This window comes from Merops nubicus, unplaced genomic scaffold, assembly GCF_000691845.1.
Source record: "Merops nubicus isolate BGI_N331 unplaced genomic scaffold, ASM69184v1 Scaffold50359, whole genome shotgun sequence".
Classification (NCBI taxonomy): Eukaryota; Metazoa; Chordata; class Aves; order Coraciiformes; family Meropidae; genus Merops; species Merops nubicus.
The window spans coordinates 654-10294 of record NW_008629818.1 but is presented as its reverse complement, the minus strand read 5'-3'; the positions used below and the strand labels follow the sequence as shown (position 1 = coordinate 10294).

Here is a 9641-nt window from a genome sequence, read left to right as displayed (position 1 = left end):
AGAAAGCGGCCGGGTGTACGTGCCCCTCCGTGCGCTCGCTGGGCGCTGCTGCCTCTCCCTCTCGCCCCCTCCCCGCTGCTTAAAGGAAGAGAAGAAAAAGTGAGAGGGAGGGAGAAGCAGCCCTTTAACGCGGGTAGGAGGAATGAGCTGCTCTTCCGCGTCTTCGTGGACAGCGTCTAATGCTGCTGCCGTATGTGTGCCTTCTGAAAAGGGGCATCTTCACTTGAGCATAAGCTTCCTCCCGAGTGTTTCAGGATTTTCAGCACTACAGTAACCCCTCAAGTTATCCCGCTTTCTAGTGGTTACATGCATCAGGTTATCCCACCATGATTTGCGAGGTATTTGGTAGCAGCGGTTGCAAAAGCTGAAAATGGCGATCTTGTGCAAATCCTTGCTGAAGGCTACTGTCACTCCAGAGCAATCAGGGCATGTAAGGTAGTGGAGACTCTAAGCTTTGAATTACTGTGTTACTACTTGGTTAAAAATTTAGAGCTAAAAGTGTTAAAAGCAAGCAAAAATTCTGGCTCTGAAGAGGGTACCTGAAGCAGCCCTATAGAGAACAAGTACAGAAATTCCTGCAAGTCTGATTATTTCATCCACTGTATCCAGAGACAGTAACACATGCTCTCCTCTCCCCCTGCCCCCTTTTTAATTTAGGTAAAGGAGGTAAAAATAGGCGACGAGGTAAGAATGAGAATGAATCAGAAAAAAGAGAACTGGTGTTCAAGGAAGATGGGCAAGGTGAGTTTTTAACTATAATATGGCAATGCCATTGTTTTTGGTCAGATGTTGTAAGTGGTGTGCATGGGAAGTTGATACCAAAAAACATCCGGATGTCTGAAAAACACAAAGTATTGTGGAATAAAGAGAGCTGTTTGGGGGTTGTATTTGAATTCCAAGGGACATATTGAGTGTGGGAGGAAGACGTTAGGAAAAGGGAAATTTTAAATAGCTTCACCACTCGAGAATGAAGCATACCTCTTCTTGACCTTACGCATGTCTCCTCGACTGTGATGCTGTGTGTAATGCTGTATGTAGGTAACCATGCACTACAAATCCCTCGAGTAGCTCTTTGTCAGGGTCTGCAAGCAGCTGGTGTAGCTGATGTAGTTCAGGGTTGCCAGCAGCTCCTTGTTGTCTCTTGGGTGCACAGTCCTGATTTCTGTTTTATACCAGCCGTAACATTTCTGGGATCGTTCTGTGAGCACTCTGAAGTCACTGACCTGGCAGAACAGTAAATCTCGTTATTCTTCTGCTGTCCTCCAGTGGTTTGGTTGGATTAGCTCCCGGGTTGTGATGGCTAAGAGTTATTAAAACAGGAGCAATAGGTAAGGTCCTTACTTGGTTTTCGTCAGATAAAGTAAGCCACAAGAGTGTTCAGCTGGAGGGTGATGAGTAGGATTCCCATCTCAGACCTGGCCTTTGGGTGACAGTGAGCTCACCTTCCTTCTGGCTTACCCTGTCCTGTGCGTCACACTCCTGTGGTTGCTCAGATATGTATGTGAGTACTTGCCTAGTGACCAGTTCAGCAGTTGGCTTGTGGGAGTACAGGAAGACTCACTGTAAAAGGGGCAAAAAAATGAGAACTAATTTTTTAAGCTCTTTCTGATATACTTAGTTGTAAGCAGAAAAGGAGTCTTGTTTTGATGCACCTACAAAACTTAATATCCTTTTCAACTCCCAAGCAAAATCTGCTTAATGAAACATTATTCTTAGTTGTTACATAGTCTCACGTGGTTTGTTGGACTGTGTAACTTGGGCTAAGGAAGGATTTTAGAATACTGAAATACAGCTCTGGCTAATTGAGAATTTTAAAATTACAATTCTTAAAAGCTTTTTTCTTTTTAGTTCAGTAGTAATTAACATTATGCTGCAAACGTCAACAGTGTGTGTGTGTGTGTGTAAAGTATTTCAGTAGTGATTTGTGCTTGGTGAGGGAATAAGACTAAATGCCAAGTGGGAGATTGAGGGTGGGTATTGGAGAGAGGCTTCATAGTTCTCAGCAGAAGCCTGGTACTTTCAGACAATTGCTTTTCAGACAGTTTTCAAGAACATCAGAACATGTCATTCAAGAACAGCATATTTTTTTCCACAGAGCCTCTGCAGAAGGAATTTGGTGTACCAGGATGTGCTGCTTTCTCCTCCTTTCAGTGCTAGCACGAGATGCTGTCTGCTAGGACAGTCATGCAGTGCTGTCATAAACTTTCAAACTCTTGAGTATGACTTGATAGCTCAAAAAAATGATCCATAGCAAGCATTTCAGAGGAAACAAAAGCATGGGTACTACCAAGAATGAGCATCATTTGAACATGTTAGCATCAGCAATGATATGAAATGTGATACATTCAGCACCCTCCTGGCTGATCAAAGTTCCTCTCAGCTGCTCACCTTTGATAAAATGTTACAGCAAGCTTTGGTTAGAGCAGTAAAAGTTAGGAAGCTGTATTTGTGTAGAGGTTTTGTTTTATGTTACTGTCTCTTTCAGAATATGCCCAGGTCATCAAAATGTTAGGCAACGGAAGACTGGAGGCATTATGTTTTGATGGTGTGAAGAGGTTATGTCATATTAGAGGCAAACTAAGAAAAAAGGTAAGCCTCATAAACTGCAATGTAGAGCAGTGGCATTGTGTGTGATATGTAGTTGTTAAAAACAATTGTTAATATGTAGCTCATTATGGAAGTTAACATTTTTACTGTACTTAGTATATTATGCTTCTTTTTTTCATAGGAAACTTGTTTGTTCCTCTGTTTATATTGCTGGCACAAAAACAGGCAGTCTTTGGCTTTTGAGTGAAGCTTGCAGTTGAAGGGCTACCTTTGGATGTGTGTATTTCAGGGGAGATGTTTTTGGCTGTTTATGAAGTACTAATTTTTTATATTCTAGAAAGATTCGTGTATATGTGGTATTAAAAAGCTCCTGAATTGTAGGTGGGAAACTTGATGACTGTTTAGAACATCGGCATGTTGTGTCTGCAACTAGATGAGTAGTTATCTTAGCAAGAGAACATCTATTAACATGAAGACAGACACCCGGCATAGGAAGATAAAGGTCTAAGCAGAGTGTCCAAAGCCACCTGTTTTGTCTGCTCTTTCCCAAAACCAATACAAATCAGACTTTGATCTGGGAAGGGACTGAATAATTACATCTTCTCACTGGATGACTTACCTGAGAATAGTTCAGTAAGGGCTGTTTGGGAAGGTTTCTTTTTAGCTTCCCAGAGGTGCCTCAGGTGCCATCATTTTATTGTCTGCTTCATCAGTTCCCAAAATACTTTTATTTTTGCAGATCAGCAAAGCTGATCTGCAAAAGTTTGTACCGTTGGGGAAGTCAGGTGTATGTTTGCCATCTTTGGATGGTGTCCCCTCTTGCCCTTGCCAGATGGTAGAGCTGGTTCTGCTGATGTATGGTACAGAAGAGGACCTCTTAGTCTGTTCCAAACAAAAACAGGTGTTTGCTGTGTTCTTTCTGGATTGCTTCACCCTGCTGTGTTTGGAGACCAGTGAATGCATGTACCCTGGTGTTGCTGTGAGCCCTGCCACTTGCCTGCACTACACTGCAATAAGCTGTTTAAGATTGTGGAGAATGTGCAGAGTTAAATGGTAGAAGCTACAGAAAACATCACTTGCTTATTTCTCATGTCTAAAAGAAAATCTCAACTGAAACAGATTTTATCTCCAAAAAATGGCGTTGGTTTGACTTGTTAGCATACTCAGGTACTAGAAGCAGCTCCACTGTCTTAGGCTTCTCACTGTGCTTGTCCAGCACGCCCTTCATTAGGTTTTTGTTTTATTTTTGCCCTTGTGGAGCTCACTTCATAGACATGCATTATTTCTGTTTTCTCAGATGTTATGACTTAATAACCATCTAGAAGCTATTCAGAGAAGTTTGATTTACCTTAGTAATAGCTCCATTATGTGAAATAATGTATCTGTGAGTATTTATGATCTTGGTTCTGCTGTTAAAACATGAAATTGGGTATTCCCCGTTTACTGGTTAGAAAGTGAAAGTAGTGGCTGTAGTGAAATGTTTCACATCTTGTAGTAAACCTAAATGTGTCTTGACTCTTGTGCTATACAACAAAAGTAGAATTCCTGCATTAAAACGTCCGTTTTCTCTTTCAGGTTTGGATAAATACATCTGATATTATACTGGTCGGCTTAAGAGACTACCAGGTAAAAATTCAGTGTGATTTGTCAATGAGGAATGTCTTAGAAAGACATTTATTTAATGCTAAATTGCAGCAAGTGTCATGAGGAAATTCCCATCTACCTCTATTTGAATTTGTATTTATTTATGCTAAGTCATGACTTTTTAGTTTCCTTGTATTATAGAAAGATTGTCATGAGCAGGTGACAAATCCTGGTTCAACTTGTTCTTCTAAATTGCACGCTGAGGCTTTGTGAGTGAAGGTGCTTATTGGCATCACACCTGAGCTGTTTTTTCCTGGAAAAAACCTGTTTTTTCCAGGTGTATCAAACATCACACTTGTTTGATCGTGTGATGTAAGGGAGATTGAACCACACACCAAACATTTTATTGTGATAATCAGAATTTTTTGTTAATCAGAATTTTGGAGCCTTGATGTTTAGTTTTTTGTCTTAAGAGGCGAATTGATCAGTGATTAGTTTCTACTTAAATTTCAGAAAGTGGAGTAGCATGATTTATATATTCTGTGAATGTTAGCGTTGCATTGTCAGTTGTTGGCAGACAGGTTCTGCTTCTGAAACGCGGAGTTGTAAAACGTTTAAAGGACTGTCATTTACTGTATATATTAAACTACTGAAAGCTAGGAAGTTTTGACACTTTGACCACCAAGCACCATATTATGTGTATTCCCTGAAGGAAGATTGATTTGAAAGACATGAAACTGAACTTCTCAAATTACTTATAATGGGGAGAAAATTAACTTATCAACCAGAAGCAGTGAGGATATTCTACAAATGGGCATTTTTTACTTCACATTTAAAGGAACTGGAGGGGGAGGAATAAGATATTCTTCTGTAAATAACATAAGAGTTATTCTTCTATAAGTAATATAGAACTTACTAGTCTGCTGAGGTTAATTGGGAGGTCTTTTTCTTCAGAGGTGACTAATAAATCTGTTAAATTCTTACATAGGATAACAAGGCTGATGTTATTCTAAAGTACAATGCAGATGAAGCCAGAAGTCTGAAAGCATATGGGGAGCTTCCAGAACATGGTAAGAACCTTTTCACTTCAAACTGGAAGTTCACATTGGACAAGAATACTCAATCTTGATGGTGTGAATGCACTCCTTAACTTCTCTAAATTCCTTTTTAGCTAAAATCAATGAAACAGACACATTTGGTCCTGGAGATGATGATGAAATCCAGTTTGATGATATTGGAGATGATGATGAAGATATTGATGACGTAAGTAGTAAACATATATTTTTTTTATCATACCCCTGAAACTGTCATCTTTGGCAGTAAGCTGTTTTCTGTTGGTTTGGAGCAAGTAAAATAATGTGTTGATGTTCAGAATAGCTCACGTTCTCAGGGACTGCTTCAGAAAAATGGTTTGGATGTGTGCAGGCCAACTTTCTGTTCTCTCTTCTGTTCTACAGTCAGCCTCTAGTTGACCCCTAAGCAAACAGCATGCTTAGTGTCATACTGTGAAAACATCCATGGAGAGGAGTCGTCTCATGACCCTTAAGACACCCGAAAGCAAATCCAAGTCGTTTGGCCCCAGCGAGAGGGCAGCGTCCCTTCAGACCGCGGGGTGTGCGCACGTGTCCCGGGGCCTGCAGGGAGCTGCAGCTGCACAGGCAGCGACCACGAGGGTGCAGGTGGCTGTGTCCACCCTGAAGGAGCCCAGTGGAGCCCTCAGCACTGCTTGCTGAAGCGTAAGCTCCTTACAGTAAGCTTGTAGTGGAAGGCAGGGTAGATGATACGGGAGAGTTTAGCAGACTGGTAGGATTTCTGTGTGTCCCCTGCACGGCAGGCCAGAAAAACCTCTCAGGAAGCATGCACAAAGATTGGTGGGTCAGCTCCTGTGCCACATAGGGCAGCTGTGGCCAGCTCGGTCGAGACAGGACGAGCCAAAACCCGCTGATGCAAGTGACGTTGTGCACCAGCTGCTGGGGCAGGTCACAGGTTACAGAGGTGTTTTGGTGAACTGCGTGAACCTGTGTGAGTTTCACCTTCCCGAGCCCTCTGCAGTTTTAACAGCCTCACTATCTAAAACACTAGATGAGCGATTTGTGTTTTTAAAAAAGCAGCAACTTGAAGTCTCCATTTGTGTTTACATAAAAATGACTAAAAGTTGCATCTTAGTAGGTGCTAAAGTTAACCATAATCCTGAATTTACAGGTTGCTTCTTATCGCAAAGCTGTAGTAACTGACCATGCACACTCTTAAATTGTAGTAGTAAAATTGTAGTTCAAATTACAGGGTAAATTGCAGAAGTAGAATCTGCTGTGAGGTGTTTTTAAGATAAGGCACTTAATTTTGCAGTTGTGAGATGAATGTGTGCAGGGTCAGCTGGCTGAGAGGATAAGTAGTAACTTACGGAGCCAGGGAGTTCACTTAATTGGATAGATTGTTCTAAGTATGTTACTGTGTTTTAATTCTTCATCTTTTTAGTCCCTTCTCTCTCTGAGAGTTGGTAATATGGCTAATTCTTTTGAAGTGCTTACCACATGCATTTACCAAATGCGTTATGTTAACTTTTTTGAGGTTCTCAATATATGATGCATTACATAAATATTTAAAAAACATGAAAATCTTGATGAATTTTTCTTCAGATTTGGGAAAATTGCATTTTGCACCTGTCGGTAGTTGAGCCTACTGAAGATCTTATAGTTTGTTGAAGCTATAAGCACTTTCTAGTATGGCATGCTTATAATAATGAAGCTATTGTAAGACATCAAAGTGATAAGTAGCTGTAGGATCATTGAAATAATAAAATTTGCAAACTAGTGGATCTTTGTGTGGGATAATGTGTTAAAGTGAGCAGCTGTGATTGTTTTAACTCTTTGGTCAGCTGTCCAGTGTAATATTATTACCATGCTTCGAGAAAGGAAAACCCATGAAGTTGTGAAGATGTGAATTCACAGGAAATGTGAATAACCTCTCAGAGGATCACCCTAGTCTCCTTAGAATGAGGTGTGGCTTCCAGGGTCGTGGTTAATGTGAGAGACTTCGTGGAACCTTTCCTCTGTTGTTTATGTGAGAGAAATGGTTAGGAAACCGTTGATTTTGCCTCCAAACTAATGTGGATAGCTGCTACTTAGGGAGGTTACCCTTAAACTCCATTTTGGTTTTGAGAATCATTGGCTAATTTATGCCTGTACCATTTACATGTAATTACATTGGCAGAATTGCTCACGTACGTAGCTGCAGCATCGTAACTGTGGTGTTGGGCACGTGAGAGGAGGGTAACTGGTCATGTGTTAGGGAAATGAGATAGGAGCTGAGGTAAAACCAGTTCTGTACTGAGTCTGTGCAGAGTCCAGGAAGTCTGCTGTTGAACCATCAAAATATCTTAAAGGCAGACACGCTGGGTGAACTTAACTGCCTGTGAGTTAAATACCTGGTGCGGTGTTTTTGCTTTTCAGATCTAATCTGGAACAGAAGTTTACATTCCGACTTTCTTCCTCCAAGGATTGTTCTACATTGATATTTCAATTATTTTTTGGGTGAAGTCCCTTTCTTTTAAGAAGACTGAAAATTCTCGGTAAAGAGTGTAGTTTGTTACATCAAAAGGATTTATTTTCAATGTTTGTTTTAAACTATTTATATTTCTTTAGAAATGGATAATGCTGGATTATCACAAAGGTTCAATCAAATGCCACAAATATTTTCTCTTCACCAATTAGAGCTTTTACCTCTGGATGTAAGTGAGATACAGTGACATGGGCTGTAAAAGACTGCATTCTTCTCTCTCTGCTTTCATCACTACAATTCCAGTTAAACTTGTATTTTGAAATAAAATTGTTTACCCTGTAATTATCATGGATTTCAATTATATACAAATACCCAGTTCGGATTAGTATAAAATCGTACTATGCAGTGTCTGTCCTTAAAACCCTTGCCTTGATGTTAACTTTAAAAAGATTTTGATAATATAAAAAGGAAGGCAGAAATCTGCATTTACATTCATAATGCATGATGAATCTGCTTTTCACATCTAGTAGCATGCTGCTATTTTTATACTGATTTTGATAATTCAAAACGCTTGTTATTTCAAAGATGTAAATTTGCCCCAGTGGAGTGGCAGGGGAGAAGTAAAGGTGAAAAGCAAGCAGCATCTCAAATTTGCAGTTGTTGAAAACTATCTTGTCCACGTAGCTCTTCTGTGGTGTGAAGTCCAGTCGTCGAGCTGTGGTTGCAGAAGATGAACACTGGGTGGCACCCAACTTGCCACGGATACCTGAATACAAAACATTAACAGCTGGGTTTGTACTGAAAAAGACGTAAAACTAGTTTTTCCCCAAAGTGAATGCTTAACATTCTTGATATGTTAAACGTGTAGAATATTTTTACATAATAGAAAAGGTTATGTTAAGAGTAGAGTTTTATTTTAATCTTAAATTCCATACATTGTAAGGTACAACATTAAAGCTTATGTGGACTTTGAATAACGATATGAATGAGAAAATTAATTTGTCAAACATAGGAAAAGAATCTTTTCATCCCGAATAAATCACTGACACAGACCAGTGGAAAGATTCTTCTCCACCTTCAGACTGGAGGAGTCAGTTAAGAAGCTGAATAAAGACTAACATCCTCATGCAAATATTATTTTGTGGTAGACTTAGTTTCTTTGTCTTCAATTATGTATCTGACAACTCTGAGAGCAGGTTAATGGAAAACTTCCTTTTGTGCCATAACAATCTGATTCTTGACACTTGTATTCGTTATACAGTCTTTTTGGTATGATGTAAAGTGACTACCCCATTAGATAAAAACAAAATGGCTTTAAATATGGAGTGGCCTCATTGCTTTACATGATTTTTAAGGAGGAGTTCTGCGCTAGATTTGAACTTACAGAGCTTTTGCAAAAGTGTCTTCTCTTTTACTTTTTTTTTTCATTATAGTGTCTTATTTTCCTTACACGTGTCTGGTATCTTATTCTGGGGATAACATTTTCTCAGTATTAAGTAATCTTGCCAAATGTTTCATGGGTTTAAAATATTTGTTGTAAAAACTTATTCAATACTGGGAAAAGATAATATGAATACAACATTTCTATTCCACTGATCTTCAACTACATGAGTTTACTGTCTTTGTTTGCCTGTAAGGTTCAATTGTGAAGCAACAGAAATGCTGTAATGTTTCAGGGTAAGCTTTATAAACCATTCCCTAGTCCATTGGTTTCCTCAACATATTAAGCAGACTGTGAGCAGCACTGAAACTGGTTAAAAGCTCTCGAAATTGGTCTTGAAGTCCACATGCAGAAGGTCTCTCTTCTTTCAGTTGTGCTTGCAGAGAGGTTAGTTATTAAATTGTGGTGAATATTCACTGAAGGCACAGATACCATAGAAGTGATACTTGACAGAACTGGCAAGTGTCTTGTACATAGGGGACAAATTTAAAGGTCTCAGTCAGCAGTGAAGAGGAGTAGAAATTAACATGCTGCTGTTGTAAAGAACTTGTTTCATGGTACCAGAGTTCTC

General features: G+C 39.6%; 1 protein-coding gene across 1 annotated transcript; it reads left to right on the top strand.

The window, feature by feature from the left end:
• Positions 1-609: 609 nt before the first annotated feature.
• Positions 610-8948, top strand: LOC103779433 (eukaryotic translation initiation factor 1A, Y-chromosomal; the record flags this gene model as incomplete). The annotated part of the gene is made up of 6 exons (XM_008947060.1): positions 610-741; positions 2486-2589; positions 4123-4173; positions 5120-5201; positions 5303-5394; positions 7581-8948. Coding segments are annotated over 6 exons (467 nt in total), but the record flags the coding sequence as incomplete, so codon positions are not given.
• Positions 8949-9641: the final 693 nt, after the last annotated feature.